The 25,695-nt window shown below is 45.6% G+C and overlaps 1 protein-coding gene across 15 annotated transcripts in view; it reads left to right on the top strand.

The window, feature by feature from the left end:
- Positions 1–25,695, top strand: part of rps6kc1 (ribosomal protein S6 kinase polypeptide 1) — a 79,850-nt gene that overhangs the window by 14,825 nt on the left and 39,330 nt on the right. For 6 of the 15 annotated variants that reach the window (XM_061753408.1, XM_061753407.1, XM_061753410.1 and 3 more), the window contains 4 exons: positions 3,457–3,539; positions 3,660–3,902; positions 5,787–5,882; positions 7,239–8,098. In XM_061753408.1, the coding sequence (XP_061609392.1) occupies positions 3,457–3,539; positions 3,660–3,902; positions 5,787–5,882; positions 7,239–7,340 (524 nt within the window). In that variant the 3' untranslated portion in view covers positions 7,341–8,098. Of the gene's footprint in view, positions 1–3,456; positions 3,540–3,659; positions 3,903–5,786; positions 5,883–7,238; positions 8,099–10,711; positions 10,837–17,815; positions 17,958–18,694; positions 18,818–25,695 lie in introns of those variants that run through there. The other 9 variants (XR_009785380.1, XR_009785381.1, XR_009785378.1 and 6 more) reach the window with 5 other exon arrangements.

Genomic DNA, 25,695 nt, shown 5'->3' with positions numbered 1-25,695 from the left:
ATTTTTTTCAAACCCATGTTTGTGTGGACATTACTTCATCGCTTTTAATCCTTTTACCGTATTTTCCGGACTATAAATCGCTCCGGAGTATAAGTCGCACCAGCCAAAAAATGCATAATAAAGAAGGAAAAAATGTATAAGTTGCGTTTTTTGGGGGGAAATCTATTCGATAAAATCCAACACCAAGAACAGACATTTCATCTTGAAAGGCAATTTAAAATAAAAATAGAATAGAGAACAACAGGCTGAATAGGTTTACGGTATGCTCACGTAACACATTCAGCTAACGTTACATGACGCATAAACAGCGAACTCAGAACGTGCCTGGTATGTTAACGTAACATATTAACAGTTATTCGGATAACTATAGCATAAAGAAGATGCTAACAAGTTTACCAAACAGTCAGTGTCACTCCAAATCACTAAATCCAATGAAATCTTCATCCTCGGTGTCACTTCTAAACAGCTCCGCCAACCTCGGAGGAAGACGATGCGCCGCTTCTTCTTCTACGTCCAATTTTCAGAGGTACAGAAGTAGCAGGTAGAGATACACAGGCCTAGAGCGCCCTCTTGCGGTTGTCAACGTGAAAATAACGTGACATTATATAATAATGTGTTAATAATTTCACATATAAGTCGCTCACCCGGCCAAACTATGAAAAAAAACCTGCGACTTATAGTCCTAAAACTACGGTAATGTTATTTTCAAGTTCTGAGCAGCCAGGACAAAGACTCGTGTCCTGGCTGCTCAGAACAAGTTCTGATTCTGTTTCTGTTGTCACCATCACATTTGGCCTCTTCGTCATCAACGGTACCATTCTGTGGGCGGTATTGTTTAAAAAAAGAAAAACGCTCAGTGATTTGAAAGCTCAAACTCAATTTTTGGCCTGAATGGCTCACAACGTGACATCATATAAAGGATACAAGCTGAAAAAAAATGCAGTGAAAACATTTTTTTCAAATATACATAGAGTCTGCAGTGTAGACGGCTCCCTCCTCGTACTTCCTACCTGCTTTGACAACGCTTCCTCTTTCAATAGAACTCTTCGGTTAAATGTGAGGGGAAGTTGGCGTGACAGGAGAAGAGAGAGAGTTCCTTACGGCCCACAGGAGAGAGGAGATGTGATTTGAGATACAAAGCAAAGTGTGTGCGCTGCATTGTTTAGTGTAAAGGGGAAGAAGAAGAAGAGGCCACGAGGTGAACGTGCAGTATTGTCGAACTCTTCTGCATCCCTCGTTTGATTTCCCACCTCAAGTATTTGCCGCACATGCGAGTTGAAGGCAGAGTCAGTCTGCGGAAGAGTTGTTTCGCGATGACCTGTGGCCTGTGGACGCGGTTAATTCCCCCCTTTCCCGTCCTCTTTCTCCCCTTCGCAGTGCCTCGCTCTGACAGAGCGGTAAGTGTAGCCTGCTCCACTGTACTCTCCCTGCAGCTCCTTAGACATTAATCCATTGTGATGACATCGACCTTGCTCTGAGACGTGTGTGCGCGCGCGTGTGTGTGTGTGTGCTCACTGTCGCCCCTCCAGCGTGGAGCTACGCAGGTATCACTAGTCTGTTCAATGACGATCTTCTCTCCTTGGCTGTCAAAACAGTAATCCTGGGGAGCCCTGAAGACTGGTTGCTCAGTTAGCTGTAAGTGTGCGTGTGTGTGCGTGAGTGTGTACACACAACAGTATCATAGCCCTCTCTAACCTTGGCTGCAAGAGAGCCACACACGGCCCGCAGAGTTCCCCCGTCAGCCTCCAGGAGACAAGGGGTCTTTGTCCCTCATGTTCCCCCAGCTGAGGAGCCTGATCCCTGGGCACACACACACAGGGTCACAGGCCCCCCCTGGGTGACCACCCCCAACGCCACCCTCCTCTCCCCCGGAGGGCGGAGCAAAGCGAAGTTGAGCGGCATGAGAAGCCATCTGGTGCCAAGCGGCGCTAGTAGCATGCACCGACGCACGCTTTTTGACTTTGGCAGGAGGTTGTCACTCTTTTGGGTCTTAAGTGGAGTACACACATGCTGATAATTTGAGTTCTTGTCCTCTTTTTTTGAGCCAAGTCAGCCAAGGCCCAATTGTCTGATGCTTCTCAAGGATTATCTGATCATTTGTGGTGTTATTTAGTATTCTTCCTCCCTCATATGCTCCCAAAACGGACGACAATCCCCAATTGAATACTGTTCAATATTTACCGACAAAGACTCCGTCTTGACTGTGATGTGAAACGAAACGCTAGCCAAATGGGAAGCAACGTGAACACAAAAAGCGAAGCAACTGGTTGTGTCGAGTGTTAGCATAATGTCTCCCAAATCTACAGTAAAAATGACAAGGAGAAGAGTTTACAACCGCAATCTTTGGTAGCAGATAAGCTGTCTGTGTCCACACTAAGCACAAGGGGGAATGGGGAGGTGAAAGACAAGCAGTAGGGTGAGCACGCAAACTAGAGCGCGGGAGAGATGAGAGCGCGAGAGTGCATTGCTATACAGGATAGCGAGAGGCTACACGCTAAGGCTAAGGTGAAAAAAGGATCTTCAAAAAAGTGCAGACTTGGCAAAGTTTCAATTTCCTATCAGGGCCGGCTCCACAAAGTAACTTTATTTATTTATTTATTTAAAAAAAAACTTAAAACAAGACATTTTCCTCCCTAAAATAAGTGGGGGGGGGGGGGAAATCGCCAATGGAACTAGTATGACTTGATCAAATTCTCAAAACAGGATCTTCTATCTTAAAAAAGTACAGTAAGATGTTTGTACTAGAAATATGCTAAATTCACTAGGTAAGATTAGATTTTTTTAGTGGACAGATCTGCCATCAAAGGTTCACCTTCAGAGGCTTTCTGTGCAAGGATCATATAAGTAATTCATTAAAAGGGCCAAAGTTGGACAACTTCGAGCAAGATGAAACGGCAAACCATGTCTCTGTAATTAATTATTGAGAACCGTTAAATAATGTCGCTTGTCAAGAAACAACCCCCGAGCCTCAAATTGAACAAGCGGGTGTAGAAAGAGAACAAAACTCCATTGCGCTGTTTGTTCTCTTGTGTTGGCGCTTTACATTTCTTAATGTGCGCGTTTAGTCTGAGTGTGTGTTTGCGCTTCGAGGTCGGGTCATGCAGATGGTGTGAAGTTGCGGCACAGACGGTTTCCTCAATTTAACTGCTTTTTTATTATGCAAATCGGCCTTTTATGAGACACACTCCGTGTGCGTGTGTGTGTGTGTGTGTGCACGTGCGCACTCCTTTTGAAGCAAGCGTGTCAGTGCGTTGAATGACTGAGTGATTCAAGTTGTCGGCCTGTAACAATGCGGAGGGTTTTGAAACTGAAGTAGCTTGAATTGCAGGAGCTCCGCCACACATTCACCAAGTTGAATTTCGTGTTTTAAAAGAAGCGCAAGTGGATTATTATTGTTTTCCTCCGCCCTCACAGGAGCGTCTTTCTAGATGGACTCATAATGTGTTTTCATTTCAGAGGTGGGAGGCATTGGCGAGGAGACGGCTGCGTGCGATTGGTGGAGTTTGGGCGCCATCCTGTTTGAGCTGCTGACAAGCACGGTGAGTCCAAAAAGAGCCAGAACTGTGTTTTTCTTTTTTTTCCCCTTTGTGGCTAAGGTATTGTGGGATGTCTGCACGTTGATTGGCATTCAGCTGTCACACTCTTTATGGTCTTGCCAGATCGTGTGTGTGTGTGTGTGTGTGTGTGTGTTTTGTTGTTGTTTGTGCGAGCGAGGTGCGTCTTGGCTGCCGCCTCTCGCACTGGTTCTCCGGGAGTGCCAGGGGTGTCCGTGTGACTTTCTCCCCCAGCTTGAGCTCCATCTGCCGGGCCACGGGGTCAGGCCTCCGCGGGCCTCTTTCCTGGCTCCTGGCGCACCGCCGGGCTCCCGGAGCAGCGGCTCAAGCCTTACGTCGGCATCGAAGGTGAAGACCGGGGCAGCTCTCACAAGTGCTGATCGCTCGACTCCATCTTTTAAAGACTTGGAATGATGGGAGTTTTTTTTTTGTCTGGAAGTATCTCAAGCTGCCGTATGAGTATACAAACAATCCAATACAGTGGACCATGTCACGACGAATGCCCCTAAAGTCATACAATTTGAAATTCGTATCCCCAAAAAGTCGTAACGCATGTCTGGCGTAACGTTGACAATTAACAACACAAACGTGGCTGGCTTTTTCTTTGGCTTTTGTGTCATGCCAACATGATTCATGACAAAGTTTCTTTCCTACAAAGGTGAGGAACCCAAATTTGTCAGTAAGTCCTAATGTGTTGTTTACCCAAGCTAACAAAGTCATAATTACAGTAAATATTTCTATGAAAAGCATTTGTAGGCCATAAAAGTTAGTTAACTAAAAAAAGAAACCCTTTGAACAGCTTCTGTTTCCTAGTCTTATGCCCAGTTAGCAAACGAAGGATAGATTTTTTTTAAATTAATTTTTTTAATTTATTTTTTTTTTTTTAACCAGAGTTGGACATTTCAAAATAGTTTCAGCAAAGCTCCTGAAACCTGGCAAATGATTGACAACTCCTCCCTCATGCTTGTTCTTCCTCTGGCTTTTTGGTAGATTGTAGGTAGTTCCCCTTTAGCTCATTTTTTTCCCCCCTTAAGATAATTTTCTTTTACTTAAAACATTGTCAACACAATTGATAAAATGTTATAGGATGGCAATTGTTTGGCCCTGGAACAGGTTCATTCAATAGCAATTATTATTCACAATAAAATTAGTCTGAAATCTGAGCAAATCAGATGTGGACCAGCGTAAAGGATCAGATTGTGTTTAACATTGGAGGTTCCACAGACACACACACACACACACAAAGTGCATGTGCAAAAGGGCCCTTCAATTTTTCGTTGTCTATTAAATTTAAATCGAGTGTAACTGTTTGCCAGTGGGCATATTTTCTTATCAGCCATCAACGGTGCCCATCAGTGTCCCAAACATGAGTTGGGGGTGTTAGGTTGGTGTTATTGTGTTTAATGACACACGCACGCACGCACGCACGCACGGACGCTTACCTGGGGAAAAACAAAGTCAGTCACACAGATGTCTCCTTTGATGATTACGTCTGGGTACCGTCCTGGCAAAGATACACACAGACACGAGCGCAAATAGTGTCTCTTGATCCTTGCAGGATAAGATCTTGCCTGGGGCAGTCTTGACTGCAGCCAGGAACCAAGCCAGAAGTCCTGCAGCACGTATCGGGAGAGAGGGAGCGAGGCAACAGCTCCAGCTGGGGGTGGAAGGGAAAGGGAGGGGAGGGGAGTTGTGGGGTGGGGTGGGGGGCACATCGGGGCCCCTAACACAAACGAAACGCACAGCTTGCCACACACACACACACACACACAAGGATACACACTCATCTCTGCCGTTTTGTTTTTTCGGTTCTGCCGGAAGATGCGCTGCTGCTCCGCGATGATTACAGGCCATTATTGTCAATTATTTGAACAATAAGGCTTTACTGTGCGGTTTTGGAGAGCACTTACAGGTCTTGTGCTCCCTTTCACTCACTCAGTTACTTTTTTGTTTGTATTTTCGGGTGAGTGCGCTATTTTGCCTTGTAATCCCTCCTGGTTGAACCCTGCAGTGAACTTTTTGAAAATATGGATGATTAAAAACAGTATGTTTTCCATTTTGTGACATACGCCGGCAGTTCCAAGAAGAGCGTAACCGCCGTCATCATTGTTGTTTCAGGTGCTCTGTCCTCCTCCTCCCGCTCCGGCCGAGACTCAGCGGGTGTCCCTACCCCGCTTGGTCACGTTTAGTTTTTTTCTTTGTGTTTGCGCTGATGGTTATCTCTCGCCACAGTCGCTGCTCCAGTGCCATCCAGCAGGAATCGGACGCCACACGGCACTCAACATCCCCGAGTCGCTGTCGGAGGAAGCCAGATCGCTGCTGGAACAGGTGGCCGTGCAAAGCAAATACACAGCGACAATGAGAACATACTCAATAATGAGGTTGTTATTTTGTAACGCCAAAGCAAGACCTCATCATAACTACTCTTCAGTGATGTGGCAATATAACATTTTATTTATAGGCACCTTTCAGGAAGCTCAAGCTCAACTTACAGACACAACTATCTGTACATTAGCAAAGGAAAATGGGATTTTGGCTAGCACATTAAGCAGCATCGTAGGACCAAATTATTGGAAACACCCAATATTGGCCACTCGTGCTTGAGAACTATCTGCGCCATTTGCACAATTGTCACTGTACCACATTATCGCTCTATTAGTCATTTCAAACTGCTCCAAATTGCTAGAGGACAATTGCATTACCACATTACTGGCAACCTGTCATTGCTCAGTGACACTCTGTAGTATGATTTTATGTCTCAAAAAGTATTTTTGGTCAAAATTGCTAAAACAATTGTAATATTATAAGTAGTATTATAATTATTACTTTTATTATAAAATGTAATCTGTATAATGAATTAATAAAACTGAATTATATACTACTTTTTTATGTTTATTTTTATTATTATTACAATTCACCAGTCCATGGTGTTCACCCACCAAGAGATAAGCAATATAGAAAATGGATAAATTGTATTGTTATTATATTGGAACTTTGTTTTTTGTGATGAATCCGTTCCAGAAAATCGGACTAAAACCAAATCGTATTAAAATCAAAGCAATAGTTCTCATAGGAAATAAATTCCAGACACTCAAAAATATTAACAAAAAATATATTTCATAGGGAATAATTTTAGTTTTATATAGCGAAATCAGTGTAAAATAAATACAAATGACTAATGAAGTGGATAAATGGTCATATTGTGTAAAAAGTGGTCCAACAGACGCCAAGCTTTATTCCAGAACTACAATACACACACACACACACACACACACACACACACGTATATTGCTTTTGTTCACAACTCTGGGCAAAAACAACTCTCCCGGTCCGCTCGGCGACACCGATGACGCACGAGTGGAAGCTTGCGTCGTTGCGTACGCCTTGGCGTCGGTCGAACCCTTTTCACACAATTCAGGAAATGGGTCAGATGATGCTCACTTCACGAGAAACAAAGGCAGACCGAGCCACAAGCACGTGGCATGGCGCATCGATTCCACTATGGCTCAGTCGCACCTTTTTTTTTTTGTACGAAAACTGGGCCAAAATTTCAATGAAAAATGTAATAAAACAAAAAAGATTCACACCACCCATTCCCCCCCCCCCCCCCCCCCCCCCCCCAAAAAAAAACAAGGTTCTACTGTATTTCTGTTGTTGCTGAAGCCTTTATTTCCCGTGTGCCAGTTGCTGCAGTACAACCCCGCAGAGCGACTGGGCGCAGGAGTGGCCGGCGTGGACGACATCAAATCGCACCCCTTCTTTGCCAAAGTGGACTGGACCAAGTAGATGCTGCTCAGCCCTTCCAGAGATGCATGCTGGGAAACTGGCCATCACTGTTACACTCCAGGTAGACAGAATAGAGATCAGCGGGGACAAAAGTCCACTTTTACGTTAAATTGCTTTCATTACCAAACAGCATTGTTACCTTATCATGTACAGTTCCAATAATTTCTATTTGCTTGACTGATGCTCCACTAAACCTTTAGTTTGACACTCCTTTTGTTGTTGCTATAAGCCATGAGCAAACGAGAGCAAGAGGTGAAACTTTGCAACACTTGCACTGACGGCGAGCTTATTGAGGGCAGAAACGCTAGGATTTCTTTACAGACAAGCATGCCCACAGAGATTAGCCCAAACCAGACGGGATGAGGATGCCCTTGTTGGAATACTTCTATTTTTTAATTACCGCCACTTGCAATATCAGGGGTTTACTATGCATGTTCGGAAGCAAAAATGTGGCCAAGTAGTAGGTGGGCATTATTACAAGGGGCTGAAATTCTCCATCCAAGTGAATAAAGTCAGCAGACTTTTGGGGGGGAGGGGGCAAAACAAACTCTTTTGTATACAACAAACTGCACTAAACACTGAATTAATGTTGTCATGGAAAATAAGAAATCAGATTTTGTGTAAATATCCCTTTTTAAAGGACCTTCAAGTTTTGCATTGAAGAAACTTATTAATAGTCTAATGACTGAACTTTATAGTGAACATTCCGGTGATGGTGTCTTGTCATTTTTGCACATTAAATCATCCATATCAATCTCTCTTAACATGTTTTATTTCCTCCTGTGTGTACCATCCATACTGCACTGACTCGACCGCGTTGCAAACAATAAACACACCTGAGCGACATTGCGCAGCCTCGCTTCCTTTGAGCCCAGTAAAGACATCGACGGGGGCGGCGCCGTACTCGTGGAGAGCCGCTGTCGCTCGCATCGCGCGTCACCGTGGCCGTGCTGTGAGCTCGCTCCATGGCAACCATACACGCACACATCGTTTTTTTGTTCTTTTTTAGGGGTTACACACAGTTTTTAAAAATTGTTTTTTTTAATTTAAGATTGTAACTAATTTGCGTCAACCATTAGAGACGGTTACTGTAACTCATCAGTGATATCCAGTTACTACAATTGCATATACACTATTTTTTAATCAAATGTTTTCTAATATTTTATATCTTAATTTTTTTAAAGTAAACAGTTTATGGTTAAAATATACAACTTAATTCTCCCTCATTACTTGCTGCCGAGGCAACAACTGTGTGGAAAAGGGTTAGCCCACTCCTTTTTTTCTTTCCCTTACAGTCTTGATTAACACAAAAAGTAAGCCAAATGTTACAAACTGCTCTCAGTACGCAAACTGCAAGCACAATAAGAAACGGTGTTTATTGACTACCTCTTAAATACAGTGGTCCATATTACCGTACAGTGCCAATGGTGTTACCCGCTGAGGACAGGCAACAACTAACCAATAGAACAAGATGAGAGAGGACAGAAAAGGACAGGACAAGACAGGATGTGGGAAATGAGCAAGGCAGTGCTACTGATGAGTGGTGTGGCGGGATGCTTTTATAGTGTCTACCATGTTTTTTTTTGTTTTTTTTTTCCATTTGACGTGTGTGATTCTGAAGGTCCCGCAAACTGCTCTCCTGACTACAGTGTGGGTAATAAGTAGTAAAATGATTCAAAATCAGGTTTTTTTTTTTTTTTAAATATGGCTTTATTGTCCACAATGTTACTTGATAAAATGAGTCATTCTGATCATGTGGATTCTATTTTCATAATCATAATTAACATTTTGCATGTGTCCCTGAAATTGCTGTTCCCTCTGTTAATTGTGGGGTAACTGCTCCTTTAAGAAACGTTAGAAAAGTCGGCCATTGCGATGCGAGTGACCCCAAGAAGTAGTACTGTTCTTCTTTGTTGGTGGCTGCATGACTTTATTATACTGCCTCCCTATGGGAACACAGGAAAGAGCAATTCTTTACATTCTATTTAATTGTTGCTTTTATAAAGCACAATAATTATAGAATGCTATCTTATTAAAAACCACAAACAAAAATGTTTTTTTGGGATGGGAGCCTGGAACGGATTAATGGCATTTCCATTCATTTCAATGGGGAACGCTAATTTGTACTGTGCCGCTCCCGCGAGTGTAGTTGCTCTACGTGTCGTAATGTAATACCAATAACAATGTAATTATTACACAGTCGCCCATCAGATGAAGTCCACTTAGCAGACTGTATGAACTGAACATGAACCCTCTCACTCAATGCTTCTGTCACCCTCAATGACATATTCATACACACGCACAGGTCAGGGAAGTTGTTACCGGCGCCGCCTCGCCTTCCCTCGTGCCCACCTCATTGGCAGCGGGGTCAAGCATCCGCGGCGATTAGCGCTCGTCAGAAGGCCCCGTCTCTCATTAGCGCACACGCTCGGGGTGAGAGGTTCCCTCCGGTGCTGAGGAGAAGCCTGTCAATCTCGCTCCGGCACGGACGCGAGGCGTGTCTCCGGTGTGTTCGCAGCCTCCGTCGAGTCCTCGTCCTCCTCCTCCGATGCGCGTTTGATGCCGCCGCGCGTTTAGGCTTCAGAGGCTCGCTCGCGTCTCGTGAGGCGTTTTCAGAGTTGTCCCTTTACAAAGATAATATTCTGTTCCCCAGAACCCCCCAAATGCTATTAAGTGTCGTGACTTGAGCTCCTATAGTCCCCACTCGAATATCAGAGTGTTAATTGCTGAGCCCATTAGGTGCTCACCAAAACAGCAGCACCTACCACAGCATGGAACCAGTCAAATTGGGAAGTTGTAAATATTTTCTTTTTTGGGCACTTTTTGCACCTGAAAATATGGTTCTTATTTTGAGAAAAAGTTCAAACAGCAAATTAAATAATGAATAGTAAATAGTAATACATTAATAGAAAATTACATTAATTAAACTACATTTTATTTTTCTGTTAAAATGTAATGTATGTGAATTTAAAGTTCATTCACATAAAAATGTTCGATAATTTAATTTGCCTCAATGTTTCTTTTTCCACGAAGGAAATGGAGCGGTGTTCATTTTGAGCTTCAACGAGGATATAAAATATTGTCATTTTCTTCCTCAAACAGCAAATTAATTAAATAATGAATCGGAAATATTCATAACATCGATGGGAAATTACATTGGATTTTTTTTTCATTTCAAATCATCCAAATTCTTTTCAGCCTTTTTTAATTGAATGAATTAGTTAAAAACTAGATTGAGTGTGACCTCCAAACCACAGTAACAATCCACGTGAACCGTGTGATCATCTTGTTGAATCCATCACTGGCTTGTGTACTTTTTCTACAAACTAATATTGAAGAATTCCGTTACTGGTGACTTTTTGTGTGTGTAGTGTAGGACACAGCGAGCCAAGGTGCGCATTTGTGCGAGTGTCTTTGCCGCAGGGAAGCGTCCGTCTGCTCCGAGGCAAGATGGAGAGGACACGCCAAGGACTCGCATGATGCAACACTTCTCATGGTGAGCCCTCGGAGTGTCACTCCCGTGAGCCTGCAGGCCCAGTTGCCCCCCACATATTCCTCCAACTTCCTGGACCGCTCTCCCTGTTGTCTTTTCCCACTCACGCACGCACGCACGCATGCGTTACTTTTCCACACGGGCAGCAGCCAAATGGCCTGCCCTCTGTTTCATATTGCTTGTGGTCAAGTTTTGTTTTTGTCTTTGACGCTTTGACTTTAGCTCGCAAAGCCCAGGAGGACTCCTGTAGCCTCGGGAGTGACACGCACAAACGCGCCCACGTTCACGCACACTCTTGCGCCAAGTTGAAGAGTTCCGCTCGGAGAACCTCAGGCATCTTTTCCAGCTTCTGTCAGAGCCATGATGTCATTACGAGGAGACACAATGCCTCTTCGTTACAACCCCAACTCTCCACATACACACACAAACTTGATACACACATACTAGACGACAGCGTAAACAGAACTGGTCCAGGTAAAGTTTTTTTTTTAGCCTGTTGACCAAAATGTAGCAAATTGCTGTCAGTCTTATGAAGCCATACGTAAGTGGCACGTCTGCCTCACAGCGCAGAGGTTCCGGGGTCGAAGCCCGGTTCTTTCGGCAAAAGGTTAGCCGTGACGACACTTAGTTGTTGTTGGGAGTTTTTACGCATGCAGGTTAAAATGGTACTTTGACCATTACTTTAAAGTTTTATGACGGCACAATTACGGGCCCCGGAAGGGATCAAGTCGGTATCCGTCATAATGAGTGGTTTTCGACTTATTTATAATTTGTTCCCATCCCGACAACATTATGAAAACAAACAAGGTGGTCACTAAACAGAATAGTGTCATGCAAACAAACAACTGACACCATTTATAGGCGCAACAGTTGAATTTGTTATCAAAGTAATCAATGGTGACATTTCCCTGATGTAGGCCAACGGTGCACTGTAGCACTTGTGATTTGTTGGTTCAAGACAGAAGGACAGTCTCCAAGGAAGTAGTGGCACTTAATGTCCCATAAACTGGACTTCCAGTCAAATTACCCAAGGTGCCTTGCTGTGTAAAGCCCACCCCCCGTGCAAGTGTGCGTTATCGTTCCCGCTCTGAGCGTTGTTCTACCTCACCTTCCCCGCCACATCCTATTTCCAGCCCCTCTCGTTGGCGAGCGGGCCCGCGTGGCAGCGTGTGAGTCACCGTCCGAGAGGCTCAGATGGTAAAGGAGTCGCAACCGGTGGCCAAAAGACGTGTCACGAGTAATAGCTCCCCCCGAGACCTGAGGTGTCTCCTTTCGTTGCGCTGTGGGCCTCCGTGATCCGTGTGGAAGGGCGACGCGTGGCACGCAGGCACGCCGTCAGCGGCCGGCTAACGCGGCATTAGCCGGGTGCTCGTCTCTGCGGACCCGCGCTGTCTCAACGCCTCGCTTACGCTCGGCTGCGCGCACTTTCTGTGGCCTTCCTCCCCCCCCTCCCCGAGACTGGGCCTCCTTCTGGGCCTTTGTTTTCTTCTCGCTTGGACCGTGCATGGTGGAAGAGGCCTGAGCTGGGGTGCCCAACAAACACCTCAAGGGCAGGGCAGTTTTAGCTACAATGGAACTTTCAAAGTCGAAATTAATCTGTTCACTTGGGCTTTTTGTGGGTGCCTTTGGGGGAGCAGTGTAGAAAAGAAGTGCTTAAATCTCTGTCCTGGCTGCCCAGTAGAGTCATGGATATGCTGCAGACCCACCCGCAAAAGCCGGACATTGCCGATTTAAAAACATTTTATAAATATGAAAACATTTTGAGTCATCTTTTCTCATAATTACAACACACACTTTCAACTTACATATTCTGTCGAGACCATACATATACAAACTCTGTTTGAGTGTGAGGTGCCTAAACTTGTCCCACTCCCTCATAAACGACGTGAGAAAACCGAGACTGCCTGCCTAATCTTAATCTTCAAATCTCAAATCAATCTCCAATCCAAAGCGATGCAACGGCGCCATCTACAGGGATCTGTTCGTCATTCCAGTGGTTTACAAACGTGCATTTCACAGACAAGCTGGGCGAGACCATCTTCCACGCCTGCTTGTTGAAGAACGTACTTGACGAATATATTCTTTCGGTGGCAGTAACTGGTTGGAATCCAACAGAACTGTGAGGCAGACTGCAAACCACGAGGGCACCGTGCCGCGGCACATACAGTGAGAGATGACGTTTGGGAAACGCTTCGCTAGTCTGCCGTGCTGCCTCCCATTATTGCACATGGGAGAAATTCACTGCAAAAACAGAAATTCAAACAACCAATTGTGTTCGACCTCAGAGGTTCTACAAGAAGGGTAATTAACAGAAGTGCAGATGGAGAAGAAGAGAGCGCCATTGGATCTGTTTCTAATCTTGTCTTTTTTTAAGGGGGGCAGGAGCGGGGGTTTTGTGGCGCTATGGTGGCTTTGCCGGCTTTGCCGCCGGCCACCCGGAGGGGAATGTGACGCCTGTTTAGGAGACCTTCCCGGGAATGTCGCGCTGGGAGCAAAGAAGCCAGCCACTAATCTGTCTGTTCCTTGGAGGCGCGGGGTCTTCCTGGCGATGGGATGCATCCTGTTCCGACACACGCACAAAGACTCAGCCAGACGACACCCGGTTTCCCTCAAGGGGGTGCAAAATGGGAGGTTCACAGGAAGGCGGACTCGTTGACGTCTCATACGTTTTGACAGCCATTAGACGGAAGTGGTGATGTTGCCGATTGGGTGATTAGGAGACTCGGGGGAAGCAGGTGGGGAGGCGACTCTGGTGAGCCGGGGCGGGTCGGAGAACGGGCGACGACCGCTTAACTGAGGCGTTCGAAGGTAGCGACGGAGAGCGAGTGGGAGTCTCCATCTTGCGGCGGCGCGGACATTTCTCGGAGTCGTCCCGCCTCACGGCACAGATGCTCAGGCCCCGTCGGCCTGCAGCAGCAAAAGAGCCACGAGCCTCGTCTTACAGAGCAAGTGTGCGTCACCTTTGTAACAACATCACTTGTTTATTTAGGACATTCTAATGCTTGCCAGTGGTCATCCGGACTTCTTTGAACATTGAAAAGGCTGCGATGCCTTCACTGTCCGTAAAGTGAAAATAAGTATGTCAAGAGTGTTGTTAACAAACCCTGCCAAATTGGAATAATATGTTTATAATATGAGGCCAAAAAAATCGTTACTTCGCCTAGCATCTTTCTTACGCCTGTTTGAGCTGCGAAAAAGTATCTGCTGAAAGCATCCATCCAGTAGCTGGAATATATCCCACCGGATCGTCACAGGCACAACGAGGCACACTAAAGCAGCCTCACCAAAGGGAAGATGCATTTCCGGGGTCTAAGCATAGCTAGCTAGCTCACTGTACGTCGCACTTGAACCGGATAACTGTGGATGCGAACGAAGATGCTCAGTTCTTAAATAATAGAGGAGGGGCATGCCCAAGCCGAAGTGCATCATGCGGCACCGTTGTAGCCACGCCCCCCCCCCAAAAAAAGGTAAACAACAGTTTTACGCTATATCGCCACAATTGAGTATGACACAGTTATCTATTTTACGATTGAAAAATCTAAAAATAAAATATTCTGGTACAGTACAGGAATGAAGTATTTGTACTTGGTTACTTCCCACCACGGATTACCTGGGAAGGAAATACTACATGCATGATAGTAAACAGGCTTTTGTCAGCGTTGCAAATGACCCCCGCGGGTTAAAGGAACGAGCGACCAGCTCGGAAATAAACCGACGGGCAGTATTGTGCGCGCGCATGTCGGTGTTTTGGAAAACTACCGACTCTAGTGGGAGGAAGTAAGTGGAAGGAGAGCAGCGCCGACTCGCTCCTCATCATCTATTTTCTCTCCTCCATGTCCATTTTTTCAAGTGTAAGTGATCATATTCTCCCGCCCTCCCTCTCCCGCCAACCTCTCCACGGCTTGAGTGATTTGCTAAGGCGGTGTGTGTGCGCGTACGTCTCATGTTAGCCCTTTTTCCCATTAAAGCAATTTTGTCGCCCATTGTATTCCTGAAGAGGACCTGGGAAGTCACTAATGGTGCCTTGCGTCCACACTTCGGCCCTCGCCGACATCTCTCGTAGCGCGCGCCATCGTCACCTGTCGCCTGATTACTGTAAAAAGCGCACATTAGCATAGAATGAGACGCATTATCACTCCTGATTATGGCGCGCTAAGAGGTTTCACAGAAAAATAAAAGACCTCGCACCTTTCCCGCACAATGGCGCCTGTCGGTGAGATAAATGCGTGTTGTCCAACATCCGTGACACCGCCGCTAACTCTGAAGACTCCACTGATGCTTTTCAATGGCCTCTTGTTGTCCGTGTGCTGCGCTACTTCTCTTTGAATTGAAACCCCAGCAGCCTCCATTAAAATAAGTATTGCGTAGATTTCGGTGCGCTTTAAAAGTGGGCTGAATATGCCTGTGTTCCTCCTGTTGATTAATACCAAGTTACTGCAATTTTTTTTTTTTTTTTTTTTAAGACAGCAGATCAGGAAGTTGTCCCAATGAACAAAAGGTACGAGTGGAAAAGGAGTGTTATGGCCACACTGACAAAAGGTAGTAGAACCTAAGGTCACACGTCCTCCTTAGCGCTCTCTGATGTTTCTCATCCATGTAAGTGTGAATTGGATCAAATTCTCCTCTTTCCTAAGATGGCTAAAGCTCAGACAGCAGCACTACTGTGTCTGGCTCTTGCTGTTGTCATTTCTGCACATTCGACAGTGCTTGAAATCTTTGCTACTTGGGATGAAAACGTTTTTTTTTTTCCATTTCACCTTCTCCTCTTCTCCACTCCACTTAGTTTGCTCCGCTTAATTTTCCTCACAACGGGCCGCCGCCGCCGAGTTTGCTTTGCCAACCGCTTCTTGAATCTGCACATGCGCAGTAAGATGGACTAGCCCATTGCACGAGAAGGGATGGGGCGCACAAAATGATCTTTATTCCTGTTAAATATTTGGACACTACTCTCATGAAATCAAAACTTGGACTAATTCCTTTAATAGAAAAACAAATGTCACCTTCCATATAGCAGGGCTTTATTTTTGTAATGTTAAAATATTTTTCCAAATCAAAAAAATTCTGCTAAACGTGCAACTTTATTCGTTAGTACTTAGTACTAGTACTTCTTTTTAAGAAAAAAATACAACTTAAGCGTGACTTTTCTCAAAATTATGACTTTCTTTCTCTTGGAAAATTACATTTTACTAATTAAAAAAAAAAAAAAAAGTTGCATCTTTATTCCTTTGAAAAATCTCTCCATAAAAGTTTTATTCTCTTGAAATTTGGAAATGTTCCACATATTTACATTTCTTGTAAAATGACGATTCTATTCCCTACAAAAAAGTACTTTAGTTTTGTTCTCAGCAGGTGGTCTCCTCTTGCCCACCTCGAATCCAGGAAGTGTCTGCCATGTCCAACGGATACGGCGGGCACTCGTTTAGGGCTGGAAGGGTCTTCCCTCTGTGCTCTTTGCTGTGTTTTGCTAAGTCTCCGGGCCCTAATGAGGTCCTGCCACTTTCCAAAGGCCTCACCCGTTTTAGACATGGAAGGGGGCGACTATAGGAAGAAGGAAAGTGAACAGTTAACTATTTTCCTCTGGCTTGTTCCTTTTGTGCAGACTGGAAGGGAGCGGAAGGCCGTGTCTGGATCTCCAAATAGACCGATGGGGTCAAAGGGTGATGGGTGGAGGAGACAAAATGGGAATTCCCGAGCTTGTGCTCTGGGTTCACGCTCTCAATTTGAAACAATATGGCATTTTGCTGTTTATGTACCTTGCAATTTAAGTCGTTACCCAACCGTGATTTTTGAACCCAGAGTTGCGGAGTAACAAGGAACATTTACGACATTGCATTTGCACTAGTAACTTTTGGATACATTTGACTTGTTTTAATGCAACATACTTTTTACTTGGGAATTTTTGTTCAGAAGAAACAATACTTGTGCGCTACTTGTATTTTTCCTTTATTTATTTTTGGGGGTATTTTTAATCTCCTATTATTAGTTTTCCCCCCCTCAGGCAGCTGGCCAAAGTGCCTCTTTTTCTCATGCAGCAGCACTTTGAAACGGTAATTCAAGCTTTCATCACATCTCGGCTGGATTACTGTAATGCATTTTTCTTTGGAGTCAGCCAGTCCTCTCTCAAACGTCTTCAGTCAGTCCAAAATGCTGCTGCTCGCCTCTTAACTGGAACACGTAAGGGGGAGCATGCAACTCCTGTTCTGGCCTCCTTCCGCTGCCTTCTTTTGCACTGGAGAGTTCATTTTAACATTCAGCTATTCGTCCATCCGTTTTCGGGACCGCTTCTCCTCAGTAGGGTGACGGGCGTGCTGGAGTCTATCCCGGCTATCTCCGGGCGAGAGGCGGGGTACGCCCTGAACTGGTCGCCTGTCAACCGCAGGGCACGTACAAACAAATAACCATTCGCACTCACATTCACACCTACGGGCAATTTAGAGTCTTCAATCAACCTGCCACACATGTTTTGGGGATGTGGGAGGAAAGCGGAGTGCCCGGAGAAAAGCCACGCAGGCACGGGGAGAACATGCAAACTCCACACAGGCGGCGCCGGGATTTGAACCCTGGTCCTCAGAACTGTGAGGCAGATGTGCTAACCGGCCATGCCGCCAGATTCAGCTATTTGTTTTCAAATCTATGAAGATCTCGTTCCGCCTTACCTCGCTGAGCTTCAGAGTCACGTATGACTCCATTTGTCCAATCAAACGGAGCCAGGGAGTCACAAAGTTTTCAGTGCCTTACGGTATTGAAGAAAAACGTGGCAGAAATCTATATTTACCTCACAGATCCAGCGCACCCGTGACCTGAGTGAGGATAAGCGGTATAGAAAAGGGATGGATGGATGGATGGACCAGGACAAAAAAGAACCGCCATGTCACGCGCTGCCATTTGCGTCTACCCAACGTGTCGGCGTTTCGGCCTGCGTCCATGTGAGGCTGTCTCGAACTGCGGTTGCAAAATCTCATGCTCTGTGGACTAAAACCAGCAGGTCAGCCACAGCACCTGAATGCAAACTGGATTTCGTCCAACCCAATCAGACCCCGTTTGAGATCTCGCTTCCTCGCTGTGGAAAAGGCGCGGGGAGAAAAAGACAGCCGCAATGTATGCGCAGCACTGAAGACGAAGATGTAAGTTGGCAGAACCAAAAACAATGTTGGCGTTCAAGTTCTTACATAACAGGGGAAGAGCCACTCGCGGTGCCTCATTTTAGACGCCCCTACGGTGGCCTGGAAGTGCTAAATTGTGAAACACTTTAACATTTCAGAAAACACAAAAACAAAACACGAAACAATTTAACATTTCAGCAACCACAAAAAGAAAAGCAGAAACACTTTTACAAAACGCCGAACCAAATTCCAATTACGGACACGCGGAAAGGGAGGGGCCCATTTCACAGACATTCTATGAACTCCCACGGCGTTTCTCGGCAAGACCCGCCCCGCTTCAACATGATTGGCTCCCGCATCGCGGGAAGGGAAGGCTTCGCAGATGGAACGAGATGTCCATCCCAAATCACATTTCGTAAACCATAAAAAGATCGATGAAGAGTTAAGGAAGAAAGAAGCAGGTTGCTGAAGAGAGAAGATATATCCACACGTTCCCTTGAATTCTCGCCAGCATCTTCTCTCTTTAGCAACCCGCTTCTTCCTTAACTCTTCATCTGTTGTTGTTTCATGTTTTCTTTTTCTGGTTCCGGAAATGTTCGAATGTTTTGTTAATCATTATTTTTGGAAATGATCATTTGTTTTCAATTTCACGCTATAGCTCCATAATTCCCAATTACATAGTTCTCATAGTCTTTGCAGAGCTTCAGCAATTACTGTATCTTCAAACATGAACGGTGTATTCTCTCAATTCACTTTAGGGTCTTTGACTTCCCGTGGAAATTTTTGCTGGACACTTTTCAGAGATTTACTGGCGATTTTCCACCCTTTTGCAACTGCACCAAGGAGCAAAACAAAACCCCCCCACAGATGCCTCCTTACAGGTACTTTAAAGTTTAGATTTCGATGTACAGTTTGCCACGCTCACATGGGAACACACACAGCGCGATAATGACATAATTGTTGGGCTGTGCACAAACAGTGCGGATGGCACGCGTTGTGGCCTGCGCAGGTCCGCGCCGTCGATTTCCATTATTCTAATGCACTGCCGCTGATGACTTGCTCTCACACAATTAACGCTGGAGGTGTGCGTGCGCGAGAGGGAACGCGTGCCGCATTTCAAGTATTTTTCGGCCCTCGTCTTTCCACTACGACCCCTCGGCCTTTTGGAAAACACGAAATGTGGAACGGTCCATTTCCCTCTCTCCATTTTGGACGTTGTGGAGGAGGTGGTTGTCCCTTTCTCGCATTTGGGAATGTTGTGCACTCTGAATTTGTGTGTGCGTGATCTTGGGAGAATGGGCTGTTCATTCTGCCGTGTTCCTCCTTGGCTCCCGTTCTCGCGGTCTTGGCCCGAGTCTGATCTCTGTGATTGGATCTGCGGCTCTTTTGTGGCGGCTGATGAGAAAAAATACAGCCAAATGGCGCGCGGCGAGCGAGCGCCGTGGCGAGCAGATGGACAGAAAGTGAAAAGAGCTGTGATTTCTCATTGTGCGACCTGACGTCTTTTTTGGGGGGGGGGGGGGCTCCATCCAAGAGCGCCGTTCTTCAATCAGTGTAGACGTACACCCCTCTCCGAGATTTCTGTGTGTATCTCCAAGCCACAACTGTATCGTAAGCAGCTTAGAGGCGAGTCGTTCAAATGTCGTGGCTCATTCTTTGTTGACGTTTCGAGCACAAACAAGGGAATATGTAGTGAAAGTAGCCGTAGCATCATCATCGGGAGCTGATGTGGGTCTACGCTTGAAATAGCAGTCAAGGGGAAGTCAGAATGATGCAGAGGGATTGGATGTCCGTCATAGTTTGGTGGTGGTCCTTTTAAAAAAAAAAACAACAACAACAAAAAAGAATTCATAGAAAGTAAGGGTTTATAATTTGGCAAAGTTGAAATAAAATAGACAATTTTAACCATGTTTTATCTGGTACATGAATTTTTAAAAGACATTTAGCAAGTGATTCCACTTCACATATATTCTTCAAAAGTTTTTTTCTCAATTTATTTGAAAGAAATAATCAATGCATTATTGACTTTAATTCAATGTATTTGATTGAGACCAACATGTCTTTGTTTATATTTTTTTGAATATTAAAAAAAAATTCATTTTAACATCGCATTGCTGGCATTAACAAAATGTAACAGTGCATTATTGATAGGTAGTCAACTTGGTGTAATTCAATTTATTGCATTGCTAACTATTTCCACCTATTTAAAAAATATTTTGTATATATCTTACTGTGTACTGTATGTCAGTGGTTGTAAAACTTCAAAAAATACATAAAAAAAAAAAAAGAAATCTAATATACCACAGACTCGATCAAGTCTAATCGGGTCACATTCTGCTAATAGATCTTAATAGCTAACCGGCCTTTGTTTTTCATCCAAAGTCGGAAAATACCGCGACGACCCAGGTTGCACACTTGAGCTTTGGCCGAAGGTCTGCGTCGCCACTTAGCATTCGAGCTCAAGCAGGGCATGTCGGTTTTTTTTCTTTTTTTTTTCCCAGAAACAAAAAAAAAAAAGAAGTATTGCAGTCACACGGAGCGAGTGTGTCCAGCTGTTGACAATAAGCTTGAACGCTTATGAGATTTAGCAAGTCAACAGATGCCCCAAATGTCTGTTAAACATATTCCAAACCTGATTAAAAACATCCAAATGGCTGAGGAGCTGACGCAGATCGCGCTTTAACCTCTTACCTTGTCCAACCGTGCGGGGAGGATTTATGCCGCAAGAGTGTGTAACAGTTATTTGACACGCTGCTTCCCTGTGCGCACATTTGCCGCCGGCATGTTTGGGTGAACGTGCCGATTACAGCAGATTACTTACACCCGCGTTAAAACGGGCATTAACGGCATCCGAGAGAACTGCTTAAAAACGCTCAAAGAACCCACCGACCCGTATCTGACGGGGGGGCTTGGGACTTTTCATCTTGTGAGATCCGTCCGGGAAGTCTTTCGTCCAGGACCTGAACCCCAAAGTCTGCGAGAGACAAGCGGAAGGCGGGCAAAGCCGCCAGGAGATAACGGCGATAACGCGGCATCCCTTCCGTCAGGCTCGAGCGATCCGCCGTTGGCAGGCCCGGCCGGCAGAAGCCAGATAGATGCCCGAGCAGCCTGGCGTGGCACCAGACCCCCCTTTTTAAATCTACTACCAGGGCTAATCTCTAATCTGGAGATTTGCTCTATCTGCCCACTGTTCCTCTCGACCGTTTGGACATCTCCACATTGACAAATGGAGCAATCTGTGACTATTTCCCCCCCAAAAAAGAAGAACCATTTATCCCCAAAATGTGTTATTAAAGACTATCTAATTCCCTCGGTCCCCCCCTCCCATCTCCGAGCCCCCACGCCGCACTTTTGCAGATGGTCACATAATGCACAATCAGCCTGATTATAGGGTGGAATGTTGGACGGGCGAGCGGGCATTTCTCCTTATTGTGGCCAATGTTTGGATTTTGTGTGCAGCGAGCCAGTGAGGAGGAAGAGTTTACCTGTTACCTGACACAATGTGGGGCTTACGTACTGTTTTACAGGTTTACGATAGCGGTGCGACCCTACGCCGTTGTGTTCCTACGTTAAACCCCCGTTTATGGCAGGCAATTCGTTCCAGACCGTTTATTTGTCATCGCCACGGCCAAAGACGGCAAGACAAAGTTCAAAGTTGCGATGATGAGTCAAGGGTCTTTAAGTACGACTCGGAGACCGAACGCAAGAGCCTTCAGCCGAAGAGTCCGACATCGCCAAGGCCAAAGGACAGCAAGACATTCGAAGTCCAAAGACACGTTGATGGCGTTGTACGACGTAAGGGCCGTCGTCCACTGCGAGTTCTTCCCAAAGGAAGTTGACCATATTTGGACCTAGGAGGTTTTCCGCCCTACAGCGAAGATTTGCAGTGTTCTGACGTTCGACGTTAAGACCCTCATCCTGTCCCCCCCTCCAGTTCACGCTCCTTCGCAGCCACCGCAAAACTAGGTTGCCTCTCCGTACTTGGGCCCGAGCAGCAATTACGCCCAATCACGGGCCTCAATAGGAAGATCCCAATGCTTGGTTGTGTCTCGGCGCTGATGAAAGAAGGGAGTGAAGAAAGGAATTAATGACTTAATTGCAGACTCCGGGAGCGCCAGCAAGACTGTGAATGGGGTGCCTGGAACGCTCCTGGAGCGCAAGGTCTTGCGGGATTTCTCAAGTCTGTCAAGACTCCAAAGCAGAAGGCGACGCGTTGCATCGATTCTTCTCATTGTCGACTTTGCACTCTGTCGTGTCCCCCTTCCCGTTGCTTCGCTGCGTAACGTCGTCCGGTTCAGTGACGGAGATCCTAACTTTGAAGTTTTGACGGAATCCCAAAGGATGCCGCTCGTAAAACGTGGCCAGTGCCAGTTTGGCACGTTGCTATTCATTCCTCTCTACCGCGGCGGGCTTTCCCGCTGCCAAGCCTCTTCTCCTGCTTCACAGACTCCTGATTGCTGTGGATAAACACACAACCCCTCTTCTCTATGCGCACCAACTGAGACCTGTGAGATCCGCTACCTCCAGGAAATTCTGGCGCCGTCCGCTCCTGCAATTTCTTATCCCGTCCAAGATTTCGGCGCGATAAAGTAATCAAGAGGATGGCAGAAAAACGGCTTTGATTGCTGGCTGAAAAATGGGAAGGGCTCTTGGGCTCTTTTTACAAAGTGCATGCCGCCAGACTTTTTCCCTTGCTTGCGTGTGTCCTGGATGGCTGCGCTCAATCGTCCGTTGAGCTTTGATTTGTGGCTGATTATGCGAGGGAGTGGCGATGGCTTGAAGACACTCGGGCATTCGAAGGGTTTCACCGCAGGGGGTCCTCTGTTTATACGTTCCAGACACATACGTGAGGTGGAAATTGGCGATGTAACGAGACCTTATAAGAAAAGGTGTTTTGAAAAAGAAAGGTTTGACTCTTCCCGCTCACTTTGAAGTCCCTTTAAAGTCTACATAAATGTCTTCTGGATTCGCTACACCACAGCGACGTGTTGTTAACAACCCTGCCAAATTTGAATGATTTAAAAGTACAAGTATGCCAAAGGAGCCTTCAAAATGGTGAAAAATCAAACCATTCTCTTCACTCTCAAACACTGTGGGCGTGTCTACGCATGTATTGAAACCACGCCCCACTCAACTGCTAACTGTCAATCAAATACCACTGGACATGGAAAAATGGATGCTACTTTTGTCTAGCATTTTTCTTACGCCTGCACAAAATGACATGTTTGAGCTGCGAAAAATACACCCACTTAAAGGCACCGGTGACTGCGATGTATCCCACCGAGTTGTCACGGGGCTTTTCCACACTGCCACAACGAGGCGCTCTATAGTGGCCACGCCAGCATGAAGCCCAAGTCCACACGCTGGCTGTCAAGTCTGACTTTCCCCCCGCCCCCTCGTTCTTCCGGCTTCTCTCTGTGACATGCACGCACTCAAGGCTGACAACGAGGCGCTCTAAAACGGGCACGACAGCAGACTATCTGCGTACGTGATGCATTTTTGGGGTGTAGGCATAATTAGCAATTGCGATCACAATTGCAAACAAAGGCGCTCAGGTTGTTGTATAGCGGGGGAGGGGCGACTAATGCCAGACTGCAAAGTGCGCCACAATCAGAAAAACTGAGCTGTGCGGAAATTGGATGGAAGTATTTCGAAGCAAATGTATTAAGACACACTTTTAAAACGATTCCTTAGTGACTGTTCTCAATCTTTCTCTTGTCGACAAATGGAAGACTATGGTTTAACATCGCCGAATAGGAGGCAAAGCGTGCTTCATCGCTCCCGGTTGATGTGTAAAACAAAAGAGAATTCGACATCGTATACTGACAACACTAAAATGTTGTAGACTGTCGGGGTACTGTCAATGAATAACATTTCATGGAGCAAATATTAGAATTGAAGTTGCATATGTACGTCAGTTGTTCTGATCGTGTCTCGTCGAGCCGAGAAGATCTCTCTCGTCAAGTAAAGGTTTTCGTTTTAAAAAAAAACGATCTGTCTGATTGTCAGTCAATCCATTTTTTGGGGGGCCCTGGAAAACATTCCTCTTGTAGTTTGAAAAGAGCAACAAAACTTATGGGGGGAAATGGCACACACCTATGCGGCGGGGGGGGGGGCTCAATAATTAATGTATGCTAATGCTGGCCGTGTATTAGTTATTCAAATGTGATCCTTTTAGTCAACAGCTCTGTTTACCCCGCTATTGCTCGCTCGCCCGCCGTCTCTCTGATCGGGCGCTCCAAAAGCAAGCGAGGAGTTGCGACATGGGCAGACACCGGCCGGCCTGACACAACAAAGCAACGCGGCGGAATTAGCATGACAGAGAATGACAGCGCCGTCACCCTCCGCCTCTACTTTAGCCTCCTTTTACCTCGAGAACGATGTCTGTTGCGATCCATCTCTTTCCCACCCTTGTGCTCGTTCTCCGTAGACGTCTGAAGGGCTCTTCAGTCCCACCTCCACACACACTGAATCCCCCCCCCCCCACCCCAAAAAAAAAAAAAAAGCTCACACTCTGTATCTGGAGGGTGGCAGAATGTTGTGTGTGAATGTGGAGAAACAAGAACAAGGGGGGGGTCCTCCCATTGATAGATTAAGGACCAGGTTGGCCGTACTCGAGAACTGTGCTTCTCTCTCGCAGGAGGTGAGACTTGAGAGCCGGGTCACGCATTAGCATGTGTTTTGTGTTCAGCGGTGGGAAGGAACCAAGTACAAATACGGCGGCGCCTCCAGATGCCTGTGACCTGTTTTACGTTTTTTTTAAACCGCCGTTTTACGGATTTTTACTTTGAGCAAAAAGTTGAGATTCCAACGCGGTATGGTGGCAGTCCACTGAGCTCACTTCACAACAAGCGGCAGATCGTAAACACATTTTCCAAAACGTTTATTGCCACCCAAATTTGACTGTCAAACTGAACATCAAACAAAGACATTGACACACCATGTATTTAAAACAACCACGCGACTTTGCCTTCCGCTAGCTTAATGCTAACACGTAACGGGAAACGCCATAGCATCTGTGGCGCTTTTAGAACCCTTTGAAACGGATATTTGAACACAAAGTGTGCCGCAACACTTGTCGACAGAAAATATAACACTATCCACAGGCATATATTCTTTATCCTCTGTGAAGAATGACTAATATTACTGCAGATTGCTGAGCCATTCACAGTGGTTGAGTGAAACTCTTCTTTGTTTGTCTGCGTGACTATTACACTGCCACCCAGTGGCCAAGTCGCGCACACCAGAAGGAGCTACAATGAAGGCATCATGATGCACAAACTTTTTAATTCTTTATATTCTGTTTAATTATGTAATTACTATATGTTTTTATGAAGGGAAATATTAGAGAGTGCTATTTTCCTTATTAAAAATCACATTTAAATTTTTTTTTTGGGGGGGGGGGGCTGGAACAGATTAGTGGCATTTCCATTCATTTCAATGTGGAAAGATAAATCAAACAAAATTAGAAGCTACATTCTACTTTGTTACCGCGCTTAAGAATATTCCTCAGGTAACTTGAGTCTTTATTTTTCTGCCGACTTTTTACATGACGTAAAAAAAAAAAGGTGACAATACAGAAATGTAAAGTCAACCACACTTGATCTTGATTAAGATCTTGGGGTCTTCTAAAACTTACCAAAGTCTTTCTTTTAACACAAGTATCCATACTTCTACTTGCTTCTGAGTACCCCCCCTGAAAAAAAAAAGTTTCCCCGTTTGGTGAGCAGTATTTACACGGCGTTGCAGGCTCGAGGCT

This window comes from Phyllopteryx taeniolatus, chromosome 18 (assembly GCF_024500385.1).
Source record: "Phyllopteryx taeniolatus isolate TA_2022b chromosome 18, UOR_Ptae_1.2, whole genome shotgun sequence".
NCBI lineage: Eukaryota > Metazoa > Chordata > Actinopteri > Syngnathiformes > Syngnathidae > Phyllopteryx > Phyllopteryx taeniolatus.
Note: the sequence above shows the minus strand (reverse complement) of the source record. Positions and strands in the feature narration are given on the sequence as shown.